Below are 23,614 nucleotides of genomic sequence, written 5' to 3' on the forward strand. Positions count from 1 at the left end.
ACATATTTCATGTGTAATTCTTATTAATTAGTTTTAAGCCATACGTTTCACTATTTATTGAATGTTACTTTTAAATACACATTTATGTTCTATATTTGTGGTTTCACACCCATACGCGTGTGATGGATTTCTAGTGTTAATTAATAATGTTGTTCATTACATATTGTATGTTGTTTTAAAACACAAATTTGTGTTCTAAATACATAGTTTCTACTATTTATATAAAACCTCTTAGTGTTGGCGCCAAAAGTTAATCCGATACTAAGTTAATTGAGAAATGAGTAATATATCATTTATTTTGAATTATAACTAATATTATAATAATAATAATTTTATTTTTCAATAAAATAATTAAAAACAAAGATACAAAGATGGAAGATGTTTATAAGATTTATGTACAAGTTTTCCACAACTTCACATTTAAATAAAATGTTTTATTATAACTCTATAATGAGTACTAAAGAATCTAGTAAATATTAGTACAACTTGTTCGGTAAGTTAAAAATCCTTCCCGTCCTGCGAGACAAAAGAAAAAGCACTTTGATTTCTTTGTTGGTTTGAGAATGCAATTTTATATATTTTCCACATCATTTTTGTGCCAAGTCATAGAATTGTCTTAAAATTTTATCAACGGGATCAATTTCTTCATATAGCTTTGATATACGAGTTTTTGTCATTTCAGTAAGCACACAAGATCGCCTTCATTGGCTGAGTGGTTAAGGCATATGCTAGCTAACAACGTTGGTTATAGCCGCGGGAGATCGTATCTCTCGGGGGTCGTTTTCTTTTCACTTGCTTTTCAATCGTAGGGGCTGGTTTGGTTGATAGTCAGAGAAACCTTGAATAAGACCTTAAAATCAAGATTCAGTGAAAATTTTGGATCACAGATGAGCTAATTATCGTACGTCGCCCTAGAGACAATTGAGTGTAGTCAGGATTTTATGATTGTTATCTGCAAACATATTGTCGTCAACGTGTAACTTTTACCAATGGCTTATTTTGAATAATATCAAAGGTGGACAGACGTTGCTATGGATATAGAATGAATTCCAAAACTCCAATTATATAAGCAGAGGCTTCCGAAAAACCATAAACCTTCCATTTAAGGATCACGCATGTAAAATGCAAATCAGACAAAATTTGAAGCAAACATTACACATCCTAAAATATAATCATAATAATTATCCAATATTATGATAGTTTCTAATCATAAGGACCTTCCCGAAGTCTTTTCTAATCCATAAATCACTCATTTTACTAGTAAGAATAATAAGAACCAAAACCACAAGCCAAACATCTCTCCCCAAAATTAAACATGCACATTAGAGCATGTAAACCCGACCTCATTTGCCACCATGCTTGGCCTTCTTGTGAGACTCTAAACCGCCCTCAGACCCGAACGACCTGTCCACAAAACATGCCCAGATTTACTTACGCAACCAACTCAATTAAAACAGGAAGCAGCTTTTCAAAGTAAAAGATAAAGTACTTGTTACAAGAACCACAAGAGAATTGACCACCAGACTTTGGAGACTTTGCAGAATTTTTCCCAGATTGCTTTGCTGGATGCGGTGTTGCTGTGTGTCCACCCTTCTTACCATCTGCAAACGAACTATAATCAGATCACAGGGAAATGAACAAGCAAATCATTGGTTAAACAAAATATACGCAGACATCCTATGAAGTGGCAGAAATGATGACTTTCAAGTGAACAATAAGAATGACCTGTCTTCTGAGGTGTAACTGCAGATTTAGCCTTTTTTGCAGAAGCAGGGGTTGCAGCTTCAGCAGGCCTCTTCTTGCTTGACTCGACAGGTCTCTTCTTGCTTGACTCGACCTAGAAGCCAAAAGAGACAATTTATAGCATAGAATTGGGTCAAATTCAACAGTTGCTACATACCAAAGAATAAGAAGATACCTTCTTAGGTGTCTCCTCATCCTCGTCATCTGAACTTTCATCCATAGACATCTGTCAAAAAAAAATAAACAATTCAAATTTCACTTGCACTGAAAATAAGGCATACATTTCAAAAATGAATGAATTAAAATTATAAGCTTAGTTATGAAAAGAAACCTCATCAGACTCATCATCGTCATCAGAATCATCTTCCTCATCAGAACCACTCTCATCCTCGGACTCATCATCATCATCTTCATCCTCAGATTTCCTGTTATTGCTAGGTTCTGCTATCTTGCCAGATTGTTTAACAGCATCAGGTTTCCCAGCATTAGCCTTGGCTGTTTTTGCATCTGGCTTAGCTTTTCCTAGAATGTATGAATACACCAAACATTTAAAATGCAAAATAATATAATCTTCAACAATAACTATAGATCTCGCTGCAAAAGAAGAGTTTACCATTTACTGCAGCGGCAGCAGCAGCAGCGACAGGAAGCTCCTCATCTTCCTCCTCCTCGCTTTCTTCTTCACTAGACATACCTGTAAATAAGAATAGCATGCATGAGAAATACTTCAAAAACCGGAAAAAAAATAAAATGCATGTGGGATCAAATTTATACAAGGCCTTACCAAAATCATCAGTGGCAACAGAAAACAGGCATTAAGAGTCAAGGAAGCACAAGATTGAACAAGCACACTAAACACTCATTAAAAAATGCATAGTTATCACTAAAAATAGTAAATTAATAGGTATTGATAAAAGGATATCCTTCCTCTGGTATGAAAGTTTTATAACCGAGGAAATATACGCTCCCGTTTTTCCAGTTGTGGGAGAGCTCAAACTCTTCGTCAAATACTAAATCAAAAGATAATTGAGGGCAACTCTGGTGGGAAAGGGTTCCCAGAATAAGTTTCTTTCCATCAACATTCACATAGAGTGGAACGGATTCTGCTTTGTTCTTGGACTCTCCAAGTGAAGCCTAAGACACAAGCAGCATTACATTGCAGACCACGTTAGTGTACAAAAAAAGAACTAAAAAGAAAGCAATCATAAATTTAAAAAATGTCAACTTCAACTACTGAATAACTTCTAACCTGGGAAAGATGGATAACGTAGTTAGCACCAGGATCTGCTTTAATAGGCTGTCCAGACTTAACTTCAATACCTAATAGTAAGATAACAAGATGATTAAATTTATTGGCCCAAACTAAATAACTATAAATCAGCAAATTCATTCACTCTATCAAACAAAGTAAGCCAAAAAATGCATTACAAACATTAAAGTCCAAGGAAAAAAGATAATATCATCACAATAGAAGAAAAAAGATCACAACTTCCTTCAAAACTACCAACTTTGAACGACAAAAGAAGGTTAAACCAAAACAAAAACAAAATCGAAGGAAATAAGTAAAAATGTTCAAATAAAACAAGACATTGAGCAACACAAAAGAAGAAGAGAAATGAAAAGGAAAAGCCCAAAGCATAAAAAATGAAACGAAAGAGGAGCGTACCCCAGAACTCCATGGATGATTACTACGAAAGAAAAAAGGAAGGGGCTAGGGTTTTGCGAGGAGGAGATAAGTAGGGTTTTAGAAGGAGAGATACGACAGAGTAAAGCTCTTTCCGAAGAGGCGGAGTTGAGTGGGGGCGTTGAAATGAATTTATAAGCAAATTGCCGCCCTCTATTCTATTTTTAGGGTTTCTTTTTCTCCCTTTTTAGCTTAGGGATTAACTTGGGCCCAATTCATATGGGCCTGAATTAATAGTCTGACCCAATCAATACTTCAAATTTTCTCATTCTGCCTTTGGGCTAGATTTTTTACTTTTAGCCCCTCATTCGTCGGTTTTCTTCGTAGAAGTTATAAATTTTGTCACTGAAAGTTATGAGTCTTGTTCTTTTAAGTTTCTCCCTGTTTTTCAAGTCTTTCTCCCAAACATTGTGAATAAATAAAAGGTCTCTTTTTGTAACTGTCATGCTAGTTTCTACTCAATTTTAACTAGTTTTGGTGTCTTCTACTTAGTTTCATCAATTTTGTCTTTATTTGTTGTTGTGTCATCATAAATGCATGGCAATTACTGTTACAAATGAATAATCAAATTTATCAGGCATTATCATCGAAAAATCTGATTAAGATAAGATATTGCCATAGAAAGATGATGATAAAAAACCGTACATCACCAATACAAAAAGGTTTTTGGGGGAGACTTCCGAAAATGTAAAGTTGATTAACTGAGATTTACCATTAAAGAAAGGTAGCAAAAAGGAAGGGTTACCATTAAAGCGCAGCGGTTTACTAGTGATGACATTAGTACAAGGGTTACCGAGCGTAATTGATGAAGACGATGTCTTTCACTCTTCTGCTTCTCTGTAGTTACTTCATTTATGGTTTCTTATGAAAACATATTTAATTAAAAAAATAAAGGGGTTTTAACAATGTATGTAAATGAAGCTATATTTCTGACAAACATAACTCCATTGTCAACTGCCAGACATGTGAAAGAATTGAGTAACCAATATCTTTGAAAATGGGACTTAATTAACTTCGACACAAATACTGAATTAATGCTGAGATGTAGGTTCCATGTCTTGTCCAACCAATATGTGCAAAATAAGGTAATTTGTGTATGGTGTTGTGTGTTTTCTTTTTCCTTCTTTATCAAAATGTCAAACACCAATGGAACCTGTACCAAATTCTACTATGCTTATTGTGTTTAAATGTGTACTGTAGTATTACTATTTATTGCATTGTTTTTATATTCATTCTGTGTGTAATATTTGTAATAAATGCCTATTCAAAAGATTTGATCAAGAAAGCTGATCAATAATAATAGCGTAATTTTTTAGGGCATTTTTTTTAGTTGTCCAAAGTGAAGATCTTGCAATTTCATCACTCAACTTTAGTCATCCAACCCTTAAATTTCAAATGGCGGTGCATACGCCACATCATATTCACACTTTCAATTTGGTCATCTACTTCTAGGTTGTTTTCATTTTGGTCACCCAAAAAAATCTTTTTCTAAAGTATTGATTAGGGTAAAAAAATTAAAGATTGAAGTGAAAAAATGATCAAAACTAAAATATTCTTTAAATGTTTTTTTGCCCCGACCAATATTTAAAAAGAAAATTGGTTGACCAATTAAAGTGTGAACATGATGTGACGTGTACAAGTTAACTATTATTAAAGATTTGACAGTTGAGTGACTAAAATGAAAGCCTCTTAAAATTTGAATGAAGAAATTACAAAAATTTTATTTTAGGTGACCAACTAGATAATTTAGCCATAACAATAATAACAAGTTTAAAAAAGGATACCTATAATTTTATTTGTCTCTTGTGAGTGTCGCTCTCCACGACATTCAACTTGGCTTAACAGGAAAATAGCAACATTGATATATATATATATATATATGTGTGAAATAATTATAAAAATTGAAGCAAAATTCACATCGTGGCCAACCTGATGTCTTATTCCATTATTTTCCCATCACCTAATGTAAAGCATTTGCTTGAAATTATAATAAATAAAGCTAATCTGCTTTGCAGGTCGTGAATTTCATTGATTAATTTGTACCAAATATTTTTGGCTTCCTTTTTTCTATTGCTGAACCATATTCATATGACACAACGACAACTTTCCCTTCAAAATTAAAAGAAAATTAAAGTTTGAAGGATTCCCGTAAAAGAGCTTTAATTTTTTACTATTGGTCCTTCAATTTTTTATATTTATATTTTAATTTCTCAAATTTGAGTATTTACTTTTGAATTATAAAACTTTTCTTACTTTTACGATTTAATCATTTCTTGAATTAATATATCATAATATATTTCTCAATGTTGATATAACTCAAAATTTCTCTTTTATCACTTTATTTCTTTACTTTACTATATCAAGATAATATATTACTTTCTTCTTGTAGCAAATTTTTAGGTATTACATTTAACCTTCTGTATTATTTCTATTTGACTTTGATTAGAATATAGTTTCACAAACATATAAATAGACGTATTCATCTCTCCTCTTATATTATTTGAATTCGACATAATGAATTATCTTCTTCTTTTCCCATGATTTTTTTTCCAAAAAGATTTTCACATAAAATTCCGTGTGTTATTTTTCTTCTCTTTTCAATACTTAGCCATTATCTACGGTCTATTTGTTTAGAGTATGTGTGATTTTAATAGACATAACGTCTAATTGTTCTTTCGAGATGGTTTCATTTAACTTACTTTCTAAGCTGAATTGAGGGCAATGGAGATCGAAAAGCGATGTGTCAGTTGATTTCAAGATCGGCTGCCGACCTTCCTTCGAATATTGTCGAACGGAGGCGATTATTAAGTCGTTGACAATATTTTCCTCTGCCATTACTATTTTCACAGCTTTAAGGCTCCATTGAATGGTGACGTTCAATAGCAGCTTTGCCAACTTTGGCTTCGCATCGAGTGAGAAGGAAATCGTCATTTTTTAAAGTGGCACTGGCAGCGTCCGAGGCCGCCTAATATCCCCGGTGACATTGTCCTACGATCAGTACTCAGTAGAAGTTATTATAACATGACAGCAATGATCGTAAATAAGAAGAAAGGCAGATATAAAAGGCAATGGGAGGCGAATAGGCGAAAAGAGTAATAAAGGTTTTTTTAAAAGGGTTTCAATTTGGTTAATTAAGTTGAATTTATCTAGATGGAGCTAATCATTTTTATTAATTTATTTTTAACTATATTTTTCATGTTCTTATCCTGAAGTTGGGATTATCCTTTCTAACGGTTTTCAATATTTCAAAAGTGCAAATTGTTAGTAATTTATAATATATATAAAACATAATTTATATGATAAAAAGATTATTTTTAAATCAATAAAACTGATTATAAAAAATAATTTAAATCGATTTATTTTTTAATTATTCAATTTAACCGAATTGATTTTATAAATTATTTAAGGTGAAAAATAATGATTTCATTGCCTCTTTCCTAAAAAGGAAAGCAAAGGGAAAAGTGAGAAACGGCCATGAATATCAGGTTTTTCGTTGGGTTACCGTTTATGCCAGGTAGATGGGAAATAGAGGAAATTGCAATTTCCTGCGTGGTAACTCCAGTGGTGACGGGCAATTGGCTTAGCTTCACCCTCCAGGAGGTATTTTGTGAATTTTTTTAAGGGATTAACATATGCTTAATTCTTTTATTTTAAAGTTAAAAAATTAATTTCTATTTCGAAGAAAGAAATATTATTTATTAATTTGTCAATCATGATGTCCTCGTATAATTCACAGAAAATAAATATAATAACTTAATAAATTTTGATAGAACAATTGATTAGTATTTTTAAAGCGCTAAGATTAAATTTTAAAATTGGTTAAAAGTACAAAAGTTAGCAGTAAAATTTAACTAAATGGAAATTTCTAAATGATTCTTCCAGTGATTTTATCACCGTGACTTTTGAACCCAATTCTAAAACGAGTCTTGTATTTTTTTATTGAATAGATAAGTACATTTTGAAATAATTTAAATAGTTAATTAACTAATTTGGTCTCTAAATTATAGTTTTTAAAATTCTTAACAAAATTCTAAATTTTATATTTTTCAAATCTAAGCAAAGAATATTAAAAGAAATATTTTAAAAAACTTCAGTTAAAGTCTCCGTAATCTGCCACAGAAGAAGGTAGAAACCTTCATTTCAAATACTGGGTCACACATTCCTTTTCTTTCTCATCCAACACATAATTCTCATTTTTCTTTTATCTTCTCAATATTGCAATCTTCTCACTATTTCTGTGATCAAATAATAAAGGCACCCTCCTCGCAAGAACCTACCCTGAACCTGAACCAAAGAAAACATTGCCTACAACAACAAGCTCCTATCTAAATGTTGAGAAATAAAGTTACCAAAAAATATCAAGAGACATTTCCAATCAAATTGTACACATACAATGCATCCACACACACAAAAAAAAAGATATCTGATCTTAGAAGTTTGATGCATAAGTCCTTTAGAGAAACAATTAAATAGTACACGGAGGGGAAAACATTAGCCCCATCAACCATTTTAAGCCTTTGCTTTCAACATGTACCCAGAAATCTAAGCACATTCTCAAAGGTTCTTTCAAAACTGAAGCTAACACCTGAAACTCCTACCCTGGACCCAACCTGGATCCCTTTGAAATGGTAATAGTATAGGTGTCATGCAGACGAGGAAAAGCAATATAACTCGTAAAGGATCACCAGTGGACAATGCAAATAGCCTTTGGCAAAAGTATTACAAGTGAGGAAGAAAGAATTTGATGAGAAATCATCCAGTTAAAAATACTGAGGAAAAGGGTTATTTCAACTATGGAGGTGTTTCTTTCGATGGCTTTGAAGCTCCTCCATCTATTGCTATATTCCCCATTCCGGCCTCCATGGCCTCTCTGTCATCCTTATCTTTCCTTTCTTTTTCAGACGTACCATCACCAGTGCGTTGTTCAAGAGCAGTTGTTGAAGGCTCTAGTACTCGAGGGCCTGCACCGAGCCATTGATGGGTGAGGCATTGAGCCGCTGTGGGTCTTTTTTCAGGGAGAAAGTCAAGTATTGGGATGAGGAAGTCGGCCATATCATTGGCATCCTGCTCGCTGAAATCATACTTCTCCGTAAGCACCTTACTAAGAGGCCAAAAACGTAACCTACGGATATGCCTCAAGTCTCCATGTCGGTTGAAGAAATCCCGAGAATAGCGGCCACCTAATGCAATCTGAATAAAAGTTGTCAAATAGTGAGAACCATGCATGCAATACCTTATAAGTGGCTTAACATTGTGAAGCAGTCAAGTTTAAAAACTTGTATACTTGAAATGAACACACATATCAAATTAACAGAAAAAAGACAACAAAAGGAGGACATCACTAACTTGTTCCATGTATAACAATCTTACCTTGCGTGGCATCATTCCAAGAAGCTCCATCATCAATGCCAAGTGATCCTAGAAAAGAGACAAATGTCAAGGGGTGAAAATTAACATTCATAGGAAAAAAGGGGGGGGGGGGGAGAGAAAAACATGAAGGGTAGGTGCAGCAGACCTCAACTCATGGTGGTCTTACTATTTCTAAGAATTTCTTTATGTTTTTCACCACTGCACAAATAGGGAACGAGTTCATGGATTACTACATTTCTACTATCATTCATCTTTTCTTCACTCATCCATATGTCCTCATTATTGTGTATAAGAGTGGTACAGGTGCAAGGATTACTATATATTCATATATGTAAATGCATCCAATTAGAATAAGCAAAATACAATAGTACAAAGGAAAAAATCAATAAGCATCAAGAATGACAGGTCTACTATGGTACAATTTGTCCTATAGACGATGGTGAAATTAATTACATTCTTGGTTCTTAGACACGAAGAACCACACTTATTAAGAGGCATGCAAAATTATGTGTCAACTTAAGGGCAATAAAAATGTCAGGTAGACAGTCAAAAATGGTTTCTGCATACCTCATCTCGATCATAGTTTTCACCACTGTGAGGATCAAAAAGAACATCTCCAGTAGCCAGCTCAAAACAAATACAAGCAAAAGACCATAAGTCTGCCGATGTTGAGTATTTCGATCCAAGGATAACCTCAGGACACCTATACTGCCTGGTTTGAATATCATTTGTAAATTGTTTATATGTCCAACAAGCATTGCCAAAATCAACCAACTTACACCTAAGATCAACTTCTGCCAATAGCTTTTTCCTTGTAGCACGGCTCCCCCTTCTATGGCGCTCCTTTCCTTGGTTACCATTGTTAATTCCATCTCTCTTTGCATCGTCTTTAACCTCAGAACTATTTGCCTGTTCATCACCACAAACTTCATTTGATTTTGCATCAGCATTAGTGTCTTCCGTGCCACCAGTCTTGGAATCTATCTCATTCTCCTCAGAAGCTTCCCTTCCTACACAACCTTGAGCCGCCTTCTTAGCCCTTTTCCGAATCTTCTTTTTCTGATTCCTGGTCAAATCTCCATTTGAACTCCTAATTTCTTTTGAAGCGACAGATTCTGCGACAACCTTATCCTTCCTAGTTGGAAGGACTAGAGAAGCACCAGATTTGGTAGGATCTCTCGATGGATCAACCATTGACAATAGTAACACGTTCTCTGGCTTCAAATCAGTATGAATGATTGAAAGTTCACGGTGCAAATAATCAAGACCCACTAGGATGTGATGAGAAATCTCCTTAACCATGTGAAGAGGAATTCCTCTATAATCACTATACTTAATAAGGGTCAAAAGGTTATCCCCCAAGTACTCAAAAACCATACACATATGCTGCCCATTAGGTCCTGAATGCTTAAAATGATCTAAGAGCTTCACAACACACTTTTTATCATCTGGATCTCCCTCAGCTATCTGTTTGAGAATCTTTATCTCATCCATCGCTGCCTCTGTGTAGTGTTGAGCACTCTTTTGAATCTTCAAAGCTACATACCGCTACAAACAATAAATTTTTATGCGGTTAACAAGTTGAACCATAAATTTTAAATGGAAATGGCTGATTCAGTTCTAGGTAAGAAAAGATATAATTTAACAAGCAAAGCATCTTACAATCCAAAACACACACACACAATAGGGGGGGAAATATAAGCGCATTAACAAAATTCATTACAAGAATCAAGAATGCTGCAACAAGAAAGCAATCTGCAATCTAGAGAAAATTATCTCTGACTGGCAAATGAAGGGCATCTGAATCTCAGTTGCTAGGAGGCAAATCAGGGACCCTTCACAACATTAGCCGCAGAAATAAGACCCTTCAATTAACCAAAAGCAATGCACATTTCAGCACCCCTTGCAATGACTCCTTTCATTGCACTTAATACACCCAAGTAGAATATCCATGACAAAATGAAATTTATCCTTTTTTTTTTTTGTAATAAAGAAACAATGAACCAAGCACCAACATCTGATACATGTATATACTCTTTATTAATGATTAACCATTGGTGAAAATCCAAAAAAAAAAATTGTCTTACTCGGAAAGTTCAACCAACTCAAATAATTCTTTCCAGTGTTCATCAAAAAATGAAACTTTTCAAGACCATAAAAGGAAGAGGAAAAATACCGATCTTTGAGTATCCCAAGCGAGCCAAACGGTGGAGAAATGACCCCAACCAAGCTTGGTTTGAACCACATAACAACCGTTCTTAAAAGTGTCACCAATACGCACCGCATGGTACCCTCCTCTTCTGTAATCCTCGGTCCCTTCATCTTCCGACGAGTAATCACTCACTTCACTTCGATCTCCATTTTTATCCTCAGCCATTTCCTCCAGAAAAAAAGGGTCAAATTGGGTATTTAAATTTACAAACTTTTATTGATTCAAATGAGTTTTTCAGGCTTTATCTGAAAAACCCAGATTCTGTAAAACCAAAAGATTTGAAAACCCTCTATCAAGAAAAGGAAAAGTCCCCCGAAAAGGTGAAGGAAAGAAAAGGTAACTTTGATGAGAGAAATGAGTTTTACAAATAGAGAGAGAGAGAGAGAGATTTGGTAGGTGGCTGAGGTGGGAGAAGATTAGGGTTTTGTTTGGCGGTTGGGGATTGCCAGGAAATTAAAAGGAATTCTTCTATAATTTTCTTATTACTAATTTGGGGAGAGGACGGGCCCTTTTAGCTTTGGCCGGGGGGGGGGGGGGTACAGGAGGAGTGTCTGGAGTTTGGTTTCAGCTTCACGCGCTTAAGCTCGCGTAGGTCTTTAGATATCATTTATGTGAGATTGAGGTAATAAGGTCCTACAAATTAATTGTAAATGATATCGGTTGCGGTCCCACACTCGCCTCCTCTGTTGCCATGCCAATGGATGATGTCCTATGGCCAATGAATTATGAACGGGGTTTTCTTTCTTTTTTCTTTTTGGTTTATTGGTGGATGTGACTCTTGTCACGGATGAAGTCCGTGGCTCACACGTGCCGCCGATTGCATTATGGATTTAAAAGCTTTCGAAGCGTTAAAAGTTCTCTAGATTTTGCGATGGTTATTTTTGGTCGTCGATTTTTATGTTGAAATTAATGCGACACATAACTTAAAATAATTAAACTAAAGATAATCTATTATTTTCTTTCTCTTCATAAACTTTATATAAATACCAATTTTAAAATATAATTATGTGTTTAAAAGTATTAACTCAGTGAAATATTTAAATAAAAATATAAATATACAATTTATTAAAATAATAAAGTGTACATAATTAAAATTAAAATGTGTAAAAATATTAATTTAAAATTTTATATTGGGTGGTAAACTAAAGCATTTACAAATGTAATTAGTTTGGGTTCAAATTCAACCATATACATGTTTTTATTGATTTTTTAAATAAAAAAGACTAAGTAATAGTAAGTTCAATTCGGATGGCATATTTGTAATTTAACAACTAAGTCACTCGGTGGAGAGTGATGTCAATTCATTAAAACACTTAAATAATAGTAAGTATAGATATATGCAATTGATGTAAGTAATAAAATATGTATAATTACAATTAAGACGTAAAATGCAATTAGTTCGGGTTCAAATCCTATCTATGCATATTTTTATTGGTTTTTATGAAAATGTCTTAAGTACCCTTAAATAATATAACTTAATTTAATTGCGGAATGACATTTTCATAATTTAACAATTGGGTTATTGACTTGGTTGAGAATGACACAAAATCGAGTAGTATAGATAGATATATACAATTGATGAAAGAAATAAAATATGCATAATTAAAATTAAAATGTATAAACATATTAAAATGGAGCTTTAGTTGAGTGGTAAATTAAAAGTATTACTAATGCAATTAGTTCGGGTTTAAATCTCATCATATACATATTTTTATAAGTTTTTAATGAAAAACTAAAGTATCAGCAGATAATATAACTTGTAGGGTTTAAAATATACATAAAACTTTGATTGTAGTTCAACCGTATACATAAAACTTTAATTTTGATTCAATCATATACATTTAAAGAAATAAATACGTTAATTTATTCTTTATTGAATAAATATAATTATTTTTGTATGCAATATATAAAACATAAAATGATGCTACTTTAATAATTATGTAAATGATTTATGATAATTAGATCAAATTAAAAATTTAAGTATAAAATTACATGAAATCAAAATTAATGTATAGCTTTGAGATTTATGCAGTAAAATAAGTGCTGTTTAAGATGGGCCTGAGCAAGGGGAAGTGCAATTGGAAGCCCCACGGCTATTGCTTGGTTGATGCTTCTATCAATTATCATTTGGGCCAGTGGGTACAATGAAGTCTTCAAGTGAAATTTTGTAGCCCATTGGAAGCTGCACTCCTGTTATCCTTTTCTTTCTTTTCAAAAAAAGTAAAAGCTCCGATTTTCCATCTCATCAAGGAGTTGTTAGAATTTTACTATTCAACCCTAATATTGCATTTGAAAATTTATTAATTATTAATTTAATTAAATAAGTCTGTAAATGTTAATTTAATATTTGAATAAACACTCAATCTAAAATAAGTTAAGATATTAAAGCTCAGTTGATTCCACGAAACAAAGGTGATTTTTATTTTGGTTTATTTAGAAAAAAAAGATTAGACTGAAAGTTTTAAAAATATTAAAAAAATGAAAATATATAACAATTTAAAAATAATAAAAAAATGAAAATATATAACAATTTAAAAACAATAAAAAATAGGAGGATAATGTCGAGAATTACCCATAGCCCCTCCTAACTCATAAATAGGAGGATTATATGTTTCAGCACACTCAAACTCATGCCCTCCTGCATTAGCAACAATACTCATATCAATGAAATTAAGACTTAATCGGTAAATAAAAATAATTTTTAAAATGAAAATAGAAAAATATTTTCCAAAAACCATAGTCTAAAATGTATCGTTTATTATTTTTAACATATTAAGCACCTTCAGTAATTTTTAATCGTACTTGTATATTTGAAAATTTTTATTGTAGCCATTACGTTAAATAACAATGGTTGGTTTAAAATGAAAACTTATTTAAATGCAAAATTATAAAATTAAAGTATTTAATTAAAAATATAAAAACAATTTGAGAGCCTTATGCAAATGGCCAAAATTCCTATCGGAGAGAGTCTAATAATTAATTCTCAATATATTTGTCAATATATTTATCATTTTTCTTAAATATAACATATTTATTGTATAATAAAATTATGTATTCTATATTTCTTTAAAAGGAATTAAATCAAAGCTAAATAAAATGGATATATTTAACATTTATAAATATTATAATGTTTTTAAAATTATATATCCAAAAATAAAATAAAATATCCGTTAAAATCTATTTGGATAATTGGATTTTGTCATTCCATAATCATGAATGACTATGTTATATATTAGATTACGACACATCTACAAAAAATTGACATAATAAAATTATAAAAAGTAAAGGTAGAGATTGTTGAAATAGTAAAATTAAAGGGAGGAAAATTTTGAAATTTTAGTTTCAAATTTATACTTATTATCTTATGAAAATATTAAGCATATTTGAGAGTTACAACTCAATTAAAATTTTAGATAAAGATAATCATGACAAACTTCCACCTTTTTTATGGATATGTCAAATTTGTGCCACAACATCAAAAACCATTGTACCACAAGTTCCTTTCAGTATTTTCTTTGGAAACAGTAGAAACTGTGTTGGATCAGTGATGATTTTTTGAGACAAGTGCTTTTGTTTTCCAATTAGCTTTTCCCACACACATTATGAGGGAAGAGTCTGTAAATCAATTGCAGTTTTCTATAATAAATTAATGATAGTTTTTATAAAGTAATGGTGTTTTAGAGATATTTAAAGAGTTTATGTACAAGGAAAATATTGGAACATTACAAGTTATTTATGGAATAAAGGGAAAAAAACACATTATTAATGTAATAAATATTAATTTTATTTATAATAGAAAAGTAAAACGAAAATATTAATTAAAAACTAGACGAATTATAATAAACCAGGGTTTTTTTAGCCAACCATGGGTCCTTTTGAATCTATATTCATGTAATCGAGTCAAGAGAGAGCTTATAAGAAAAAGAAAATGAAGAAAGTTCCAAAAGATGAAAGATTATGTAAAGACTAATGGCCACGCCTGCAAATGCACCCCTGAATTGCCTTTCTGTAGCCCAAATGACCAGCAATCACTATCTCTAATGGAGGGCCATCCATCCTTCATCGAATGTTCTCCCATTTTCCCAATATATCTTCCATCATCTTTCATATGTATATTTTTTTGTTTTTATATCCATTCTTTAACTCACCCATTTCTTGCTCAAAAGTTATATCAGATGCTTTGCTTTTGGCTTTGCTCACGCTTTCTGCAGTTTCTTTTCTTTTCCTCTGTGAAAGATATGACCACCATCACCCTTAACCTGCAAAAAAGGAATCAATTGAGTGGAAGGTATTATAGTTGACTGCTGGGGACTCCACTTTCTGGGTTATTGGATGCATTGGGTTAAGTGCCCTTATTGCCCTACCTACATTTATAATTTACTTGTAGTGGTCTTTTAGTAGGGTCACATACCACCTAAAAAGATACTAGGTTCTATCAGCAATTTTGTGTCTTTCTTATCCTTTTGTCTTCATTAATTAATTGTTAAAGCTTAATTATATATATCTCTGCTCGTCAATGTGCTGACAATCCTTCCAAATCCCCCTCACAAAATACAATCAATCTAAGTACATGTATAAGATTTCTGATCTGCCATTATTGTTTGGTGGAATCCTTGTAATGGGATCTGATCATTTCATAATTAGTATTATCTCATTCATGGACTATGCTAAAATGCCAGTAGTCTGAGCATCATAACCTATCCTTACAGTACAGCATTTTCACTATTCAACATTGCAACTCTGATATGGCCACATAATTTATTCTCTTTTGATTAATTTGGAGCAGCTCATATTCATGATGAGACTCTGGTTCTATCTCTGAACATGATCAGATCAGTATAATATTTTGAAATCCAGCTTTCGATTATCCCAACTTCGGTTTTTCGTTGCTTGATCAACCATACTGGATCACTTTTCTTTTCTGGTAATATATCCAAGCAATGAGATCCTACAAAAAAAAAAAAAAGGGGTTCAACAGGTTCATGTTAGTGCATATTTTGATGTGACAGAAACTAAGAAATATAGTCCTTGTATTGTTAGAGATGGTATATGAAGTACCATTTACTGTATATACCGCAACAACACTATCTGATATGTTCTCCAATACCCTGAAGATAAAATAGGAATATTAGTCATTCAACTTATATATGATGAAATAACTGAATCAGATTATATAAACGAATTAATATGTAACTTTGCTTCGATACCCGCCGCTGCTGTAAGGATCTCTGAGGCCATTAGAGAAAATGATGTTGCTGGCAAATCTATGGAGAATCAACTTTAAATCCTGTCAAATTAGGATGATACGAGACTTTAAGGCTTAGGATTAAGGATAGGTTTAAGAATGACTAAGAAAAGGAGATTAAAGAAAACAAACATGGCCTCCATAGTAAGTTGTCACCCAATGTGGCCGAGGTCGGACACCAAATAAGCTCTTGCACTTCCTTATGAACTTGGTTAGATTGAATGGCGATGGTGGGAACATTGAATCATTGTTTTCATGGCCTATAGGCATCACCATCTCACTACATGTCTGTAAAGATCAAATCCCCATGTAAAATATTCTCATTGGGAATCGCATGCAATCATGAAGAAAGGAAGCTTAGTGGGATTAACATCCAATATTGAAATTTCATACCAGGAATCTAGCCCTACTTATACTATTCTTATTTTATAATTATTATTTTTTATTTCTCAATGTATCTATCAGAACCAACTCAGTAACTAATCCTCCATATTCTGTTCATACAAACTACTCTTAAGATATTTAGTAGGTTTAGATTTGAATCTTAGCATATGCAACCCTCGTCTAAAAGAGCAGTTAGTTTAGAAGTTTTGATTGATAAATGGAGATCGTGGCATCATCTAGCTATAGTCACCTCTCACCTGCCATCTCCAACCGATATATGTTTCATCATTTGGACGGTTAAATTCGTTCATGTCATAGCATGAGTTATTTCCCATATAAGCAACAACACCAGCGAATATTCGGCCGAGTATATCGGTCCCTTTAGGAGCTCCATCGATGCCACGACAGATGATATTAAGGGGATAACTTGGGGGATGATCATATTGAGCTACTTCAGAATATATTGAATCTAAAAAGTCCTTAAGATCGAAGCTTCTCTTCAATTTTCTGAGTAATTGAATAAAAGAGAGAAGCATATAGATTGATTGTTAGTGGCTTAAAAACATTAAACATGGCTTTTTGTGATGTATAATTTACTTACTCGCAAGTTTTGAACTTCATGCTGAGAATTGAAAGACCATTAGACTTTGAAGCAACTTTATCAATTTCATCCCATGATTTTCGGATAGTTTCATAGCAACTTTCACTAGTTTCCTGTCCATTATAGAATAAGTGGTAATCATGTTTAGAAAGGGAATAGTTTAGTCAAAAAGAGAAAAAAAATCGAATCAAATTAGCCAATTGGAATTTTGAAGCTTTTTTTTTTTTTTTTACTTTGAAATCCTTCGTCACAATTGCGTAGTAACCAACATGTGGTGCAAGTTCATCAAAATAAAGAATTGGAGCCGAGGATGCAAGAGCTCCAAGAGCAACATGTGGATATTTCAGCCGAAACCATGCAGCAAGCACTGCAAAACATGATACATATATATATTCGTGTATAGTCATATGAAAAATATGAATATGTGGTCATTGAGCAATGGAATCGATATTTATGTTAACTTACTTCCCCCGTACGATCCTCCAATGACAATCACCGGAGAATTCTTTGCGAAGAACGTTTTCTTTATATGAAGAATAATGGCGGCATAATCTGCAATAGCTTGAGCTGAGGTGAAATAACCCCTAATACTGGCGTTTCTCAAAGCGGCTTCCCTTGATCCACATGGTATGGATTTCCCATAGAACCGGTGCTGCAAAGATTGTAACGTGATGTGTTTCTGAGTAAATGAAAGCCTCCTAAACAGAAGACGGAGAAAGACTTAAAAATCATAATCTTACCTCTATATATATCAGTAAAGCCTTGAAACGAGGGGCATTATCGGTGAGAAAACCAATTCCAGATAAATCATAATCCAATGATTCTTCCGCACCAAAATACACCAAGATTGGTGAACTAGTGTTCGCACCACCCCAGTACTTAGAATTAATTACATATCTTTGTTGAAAGCTGGTGAAACTTTCGGGTTTGTAGTTGAAGTGATCAAGTGTCTGGCTGTAAAAAAAGGTCTTGAAATCCTTGGGAAGTGATGAAATCGATTCGATATCGAGTTTATTTCGGATTGTTCTTCGAAGTGCTCCGAGCCTTGGTAAGCTGAATTGCGTTCCAGAGACATAGGACAAGGAAATTAAGGAAAACAAAAGCAGTTGATGATGGAATGAGTGTCTCACCAAGTCCATGGACTTTGTTTATCAGCAATAATTGAAGGCTTGGAGGGTTTTTTCTTGAGCTAGTCTAGTTCAAGATGAGCATTCTATTTATACTATGTAAGAGATTGGTTACTGTTAATTAAATTAATCATAATAATGTAAAGACATTTGCTTGAGTGTGGATAATATGTGAAAGGGTATTTGGCACTTTTTATCATTTGTGAATCGCACGGATGAAAGGGAAGCAAAGAAAAGAGGAAGGAAGCATTTGATCATTTTAATATGGTAACATATGAGACACCATTGACTCTTTTTTAGAATTTGAATTTTAAAAATTAAGGGATGGTGTAATATTTGTTCATCTAATCGAGAAGTGTATGTAATAGAAAGTGGGACATTGTAAGAGATGAAACACCCATCGGAATTGATTGTGTTGTTTCTGTCTTTCTGAAGCATTTGCATTTTCTTTTTCCCACACCTCCAAGCATTAATGATTGTGGATGTTTATGCGGGGATATGTTTATGCTAAAACACTACTTCAAAGAAATACCACATGGATTAGCTGATTGTCTCTTTATAATTAACTAATCAAAATCCGCAAACCCCACCTTGAAATCCATAAGAAAAACACATGCACTCTTTTATCTGATCATATAAGGATTATGTAAAGTGGAAACATACATGCGCATATATAATCATATTATATGTACCTATATTCTGGTTTATAGTTTCTTATTTTCTCTGACGTTTCATCTATTTATAGTGCAATTTAATTTATGCATTATAGAATTGAGTAATTTAATATTTGTTTGTATGTATGTATGCAAACAAACAAACTTAATATATAGTAGTGTTAATACGAGTGAAGTTGGAATAACAAAGAATCAGAATAAAATATTTTATTTCTTTTGAGTATAAAAAATATATATCAAAGTTTTAAAAATAAATCAGAAGAGAAGAGGGTCGATATCCAGCCTATCCCCTCCCTGCACCACTGGTGTTAATATAAAATCATTCAAATGCTAACATGGACTTCTGAAATCTAACCATGCATGTATATAACTTTAGATATCATTCGCATATGAGTTATACCACCATAAAACATTTATAAAGATACTCTTGGCCTTGAAATGAATTATCTTTCTTTTTCTTTTTCTTTTTTTTGTCCCGCAAATTTCATCCCTGAAAAGGCCATCTTTTATCATCATTTTCTACTTCTAATTTCTAAAACGAGCTGACCTTGAAAGAAAAACAAAATAATAATAATGGGTAGCTACTTATTTCAGTTTTGACTGAAGAATCCATCTTTCATGTGTGATTTGAGTGGACCTAAATGGGGAATGCTGATAAGAACAGTAAAAATGGTCATGATTTTGAAGCAAAAGCACAATATGGGAAATGGTCCAAATCAAGAGGCAATTAAATCTATGCAAACAGATGAGGCCTACCCACTTTTCCCATTTCTAACTGTTATGGAACTGGTGCCACCAAGGTCTTTGTCTTTCCACTTTCACCATGGATAAGCGCACGCACACACACACACACCTTAAATTGCCCAATGATGCAGGCCAGGTTGATAATCTTTGTCACGTCTACCTATTCAGATTTGACATTGCCAACAAAATTAGTGAATCCTCGTAGATTGCCTGATCCTTGCATATGGAAGCTTGATGATTACCGGCCAACGAGTCTGAATGATATCTGTCAAGTCTTCAGTTTTAGACTCGTGTAAGGAAAAAAAAGGTTCATAAAGTACTTTCAAATTGGAATGGAACAGTTAGTTTAAGATAAGTCCAGGATGATAGTAAAATTGGATTCAGATTTCACTCCAACGGTAAAAATTCTTTTTTTTTTTTTTCAAAATGATTACTATCTATTACTAATAATTGTTTATGACTAGAATTGGGAAAGTGCTGCTGAAATTCTATCCGATTGAATAACATTACACTTTGGAATGCTGATTCTCTGTTTGTAAACCAAAATCGCATTGCAAATGGTATTGCTATTTGGAGTGCTGATTCCACACGCTTCGAATAGAGTTGGTTTTGAAGCAACTTAACAACACTAAAAATTTATCATGAACATAACTGTTGTTTGGGATGCTGGGACAAAGCCATATGATTTTTTTTTTTTTGCCTGGTGTTCTGACAATAAAAACTGAACGATACTTGCTATATAGGCTAAGCCCTGGTACCAATACGAGTTCAAGAAATCTTATCACCTTGGATTACGAACGAGCAACTTCCTTGTGAGGGATTGACACCTAATTGTCTGGACAAACACAAACAATTATCGCAGTTAGTTAACAAGTCGCCCCATGCATGCCTAAATTTGTTTAATTTCACTACATATCGTCTTTTTTGCCTAAACTTGGCAAGTATATCACCAGCAATGCAAAGACAAAGATGATGGGTGAACTCTGGTATTACCGGCCTGCCCACCCCTACCACTTTTGAGTTGGTGGAAGGCAAGTAGGTTTGATAATAGCTCCCATATTTGTAATTCTGGTATTAATCAAAAAATGTTGCAAATTCTGGTGGAAGGTTTGAGTCTGTCTTTTGTCACCATGGAGCATAGAAGCTTCCTTCTAAGAAGGGAAGTGTTTAAACCCCAAAAACCTATATTGATTGTTGTCAATCCATGCATTAGATATTGACTTTAATAGCATTCAAAGGAAAAATATCTATAGAAAGTCATAATTAAAGTTAGTAATTGGAACAAGCATAAGCGCTTAATCAACCAACATAAAATTTGCAGATCAAAACTAAACTATTTGTATAGAATAATAACAAACTGCCTTGACTGTCAAGTCGTCATCCCTAAATATCTTGGCCTCTTTCTGCAATTCTAAGCAAACCCATCAGTTGCTGCACCAGAGCACCAGTTTTAAGCTTACTCTCATTTTTTTTATAAGCCAAAGTATAAAATATGCAATATGATAATATGATCCATTTTTTTTATTTTATGTTATACTAAGGTGATGTTGTTAATATGAAAAATATTTTTTAGATCAACAAATGTCTTCTCAATTACATTTCGAAGTATTGAATGTGTCAAATTAAAGAGTTCGCGAATTGTCTATGATGCTTGTGTCCGGTACCATTCTCTCAAATGTTATCATACTAGTATAAGAAAACATATTGTATTTACATAATTAGCATCAACCTTATAATATTGTTCAGGCTCTGTAATGGCTTAAATTCAAGGTTATCGGAACAGTGGTTTCGTAACCACAAATCTGATTTAAAGAGAAATTTATTTTAATATTTTTGCATGAATATTGATATGATAGGAAAATCGTATGAAAATATCGATAGAAATTTTATCGATTTAGTAGTTAGTTAGAAAAAGAAATTATTGAAGAAATTGGGTAAAAACAAGGTATTGAGATCTCGATCTCGTAAAACCGAGTCGGAAATATTTTTATAAATATTTATGAAATGTTAGTAATGTGGTATTAAAATTTCGTTAGAAAATTTTAATGTTTGGGTAGTCAATTAAATGAAAAGGACTAAATTGGAAAAGGTGTAAAAGTGGCTGGGATGATTAAATAGCTTAAGTATCTAATGAGAAAGGATTTAAAAGGGAATTAGACCGAAAATTTATTTGTGCTGGACGGCAAGGACATGAAATCAGCAAGAAAATGGATGATTTAAGGGCAAAATTGGAATATTGCATAATTAACTAAATAAAATTAGGACTAATGTAGAAATATCTAGATTTCTTATGATTTCTCTTCATTCTCATCAGCCAAAATGCCATAGGAGGGGTTCTTTAAGCTGGTATTTCATAAATTTTGCACCAAGTGAGTTAATCATTGCCTTTTTCTTGTAATTTTTGTGTTTTTAAGACTTTTACAACTAAGTTCTACTATTAAATTCATTAGTTTTTGATTTCATGGATGAAATTGAAAGTCACCATGGTTGAATGCGGTAAGTTTATGATGAAATAATATGAAATTGAAGCTTTAATTTGTTTATGAGATGATTTTATTAGGTAATTTCAATAAAAATTGATTTTTAAGACCTAATTGTGAAAAAATTGAAATTAAAGTCTAGTGCTGAAATTTTGATTCCCAAAGGTTATAAAGTAATTTAAAGTGATAGAATAAAGTGTTAATTGAGAAAAATCAGCTCAATTGAGAGGTTAATTGAGCAGGAACGAAATTATCATTTATTAAAAGTTTAGGGGAAAAATGGTAGTAAACATCTTGCACTAAAATAGTTTTAGACAGCAGCAGTAGACTAACTTTGAAAAATCACCATAAATTGTGGAAATTGAATTATAGGATGAAAAAACTATAAATTAAATCTTATTGAGTCTAGTTTCTCGTAGAAAAAACGATGTAAGTAATGAAATTGTAAATCATGAGATATAATAAATTTTGTGAGACAATGTCAGAATGACTTCGGGTTCCCCTGTTTTGAATTTGGAAAATCATTAAAAATTTGAGAAAAATAATTAGGGGTTAAAATTTACATGTTTAAATTATTAATGAGTTTATTTTCAATAGAAAAAAACGGAAATATCATCCAAATTTCGTACTAAGAGATAATTAATTTTTAGCAAAGAAAGGTCAAAGCTGTCAGACAGTAGAACAAGGGTAAGTTTGAAGATTTTACTGTACTTATTGGCTGAACCAAAAATTCTGAAAATTTTATGGTAGAAAGGTATTTGAGTCTAGTTTTAGAGACACCAAGCGGTTTTTAATTTGAAATTCTATAGCTTGAGATATAAATAATTTAGTAACTACGACTCAAGTAGACAACTTTGAATGAACTATAAATAATAGTGGAATTATAGATAATGTTACATATGAACATGAAATGTATTAAATTGATAATTAAATTTATTTATTTAAATCCAGAAAATTCAAATACGAAGCTAGATCGAGGAAAGGAAAAAGTTCGGGATTAGTAGATTTTTATATACGAACAAGTATCAAGGCAAGTTCGTGTAACCCGAATTATATTCTTAAATGCTTGAAAAGTATGTTATTGATGTGAATATGATTTAAATGCTCATTATATGAAATTTGATGAGACGTTAATATATTTGATAAAAAGGGGAAGAAATCCATGTTGAATGAAAGGAAAATTCGATGGATCTTTAAAAAGGAATTGACGGTAAAAAGATTTAGCCTGGACGGGTAATCCTATCTTGATATAGCCCTCCTGAAAAATATGTGTAAAATGGATTTAGCCCGGACGGGTAATCCGAATTAGGGTCTGAATTTAGCTTAGACTGGTAATTCAGATCCAAGCTT

The 23,614-nt window shown here is 32.6% G+C and overlaps 3 protein-coding genes across 5 annotated transcripts; all 3 read right to left on the bottom strand.

Annotated features, from left to right (window-relative positions):
- Positions 1-1,077: 1,077 nt before the first annotated feature.
- Positions 1,078-3,570, bottom strand: LOC105769914 (histone deacetylase HDT1). The gene is made up of 10 exons (XM_012590868.2): positions 3,410-3,570; positions 2,993-3,063; positions 2,666-2,877; positions 2,528-2,538; positions 2,357-2,437; positions 2,075-2,265; positions 1,919-1,969; positions 1,726-1,837; positions 1,490-1,601; positions 1,078-1,404 (listed from the first exon to the last, which is right to left on the bottom strand). The coding sequence occupies exons 1-10, from the start codon at positions 3,420-3,422 to the stop codon at positions 1,344-1,346; spliced, it is 915 nt and encodes a 304-aa protein (XP_012446322.1). The 5' UTR covers positions 3,423-3,570; the 3' UTR covers positions 1,078-1,343.
- Positions 3,571-7,772: 4,202 nt separating this feature from the next.
- On the bottom strand, positions 7,773-11,502 carry LOC105769518 (uncharacterized). The gene is made up of 4 exons (XM_012590203.2): positions 10,974-11,502; positions 9,365-10,345; positions 8,798-8,845; positions 7,773-8,617 (listed from the first exon to the last, which is right to left on the bottom strand). Exons 1-4 carry the CDS (start codon positions 11,172-11,174, stop codon positions 8,219-8,221), a joined length of 1,629 nt encoding a protein of 542 aa, XP_012445657.1. The 5' UTR covers positions 11,175-11,502; the 3' UTR covers positions 7,773-8,218.
- Positions 11,503-14,768: 3,266 nt separating this feature from the next.
- LOC105768901 (uncharacterized) lies at positions 14,769-18,433 on the bottom strand. Of its 3 annotated transcripts, XR_008196301.1 has the most exons (10): positions 17,980-18,433; positions 17,705-17,891; positions 17,473-17,606; positions 17,240-17,352; positions 16,896-17,145; positions 16,387-16,542; positions 16,217-16,296; positions 16,068-16,117; positions 15,707-15,957; positions 14,769-15,268 (listed from the first exon to the last, which is right to left on the bottom strand). XR_008196301.1 is itself a non-coding variant. In XM_012589163.2 (9 exons), the coding sequence occupies exons 1-9, from the start codon at positions 18,376-18,378 to the stop codon at positions 15,803-15,805; spliced, it is 1,524 nt and encodes a 507-aa protein (XP_012444617.1). In that variant the 5' UTR covers positions 18,379-18,433; the 3' UTR covers positions 15,490-15,802. The 3 variants fall into 3 exon arrangements, 2 of the variants coding, with proteins under 2 accessions (XP_012444617.1, XP_052487590.1); XM_012589163.2 differs by lacking the exon at positions 14,769-15,268 and having other exon boundaries at positions 15,490-15,957; XM_052631630.1 differs by lacking the exon at positions 14,769-15,268 and having other exon boundaries at positions 15,809-15,957; positions 16,204-16,296.
- Between the last annotated feature and the right edge of the window lie 5,181 nt (positions 18,434-23,614).

Source organism: Gossypium raimondii, chromosome 5 (assembly GCF_025698545.1).
Source record: "Gossypium raimondii isolate GPD5lz chromosome 5, ASM2569854v1, whole genome shotgun sequence".
In the NCBI taxonomy this organism is placed as follows: Eukaryota; Viridiplantae; Streptophyta; class Magnoliopsida; order Malvales; family Malvaceae; genus Gossypium; species Gossypium raimondii.

Excerpts from the sequence above, each read along its gene's own strand:
- LOC105769914 (XM_012590868.2), bottom strand. Across the intron at positions 1,838-1,918 it reads ATGAGGAGACACCTAAGAAG|GTCGAGTCAAGCAAGAAGAG; the intron begins GTATCTTCTTAT and ends TTTGGCTTCTAG. Across the intron at positions 1,602-1,725 it reads AGTTACACCTCAGAAGACAG|ATGGTAAGAAGGGTGGACAC; the intron begins GTCATTCTTATT and ends GTTCGTTTGCAG.
- LOC105769518 (XM_012590203.2), bottom strand. The coding sequence starts at position 11,174 with ATGGCTGAGGATAAAAATGGAGATCGAAGTGAAGTGAGTGATTACTCG. Across the intron at positions 8,846-9,364 it reads AAAACTATGATCGAGATGAG|GATCACTTGGCATTGATGAT; the intron begins GTATGCAGAAAC and ends TCTCTTTTCTAG. Across the intron at positions 8,618-8,797 it reads TTGGAATGATGCCACGCAAG|ATTGCATTAGGTGGCCGCTA; the intron begins GTAAGATTGTTA and ends ACTTTTATTCAG.
- LOC105768901 (XM_012589163.2), bottom strand. The coding sequence starts at position 18,378 with ATGGACTTGGTGAGACACTCATTCCATCATCAACTGCTTTTGTTTTCC. Across the intron at positions 17,353-17,472 it reads TTGTGACGAAGGATTTCAAA|GAAACTAGTGAAAGTTGCTA; the intron begins GTAAAAAAAAAA and ends TATAATGGACAG. Across the intron at positions 16,543-16,895 it reads ATATCGGTTGGAGATGGCAG|ACATGTAGTGAGATGGTGAT; the intron begins GTGAGAGGTGAC and ends TGATCTTTACAG.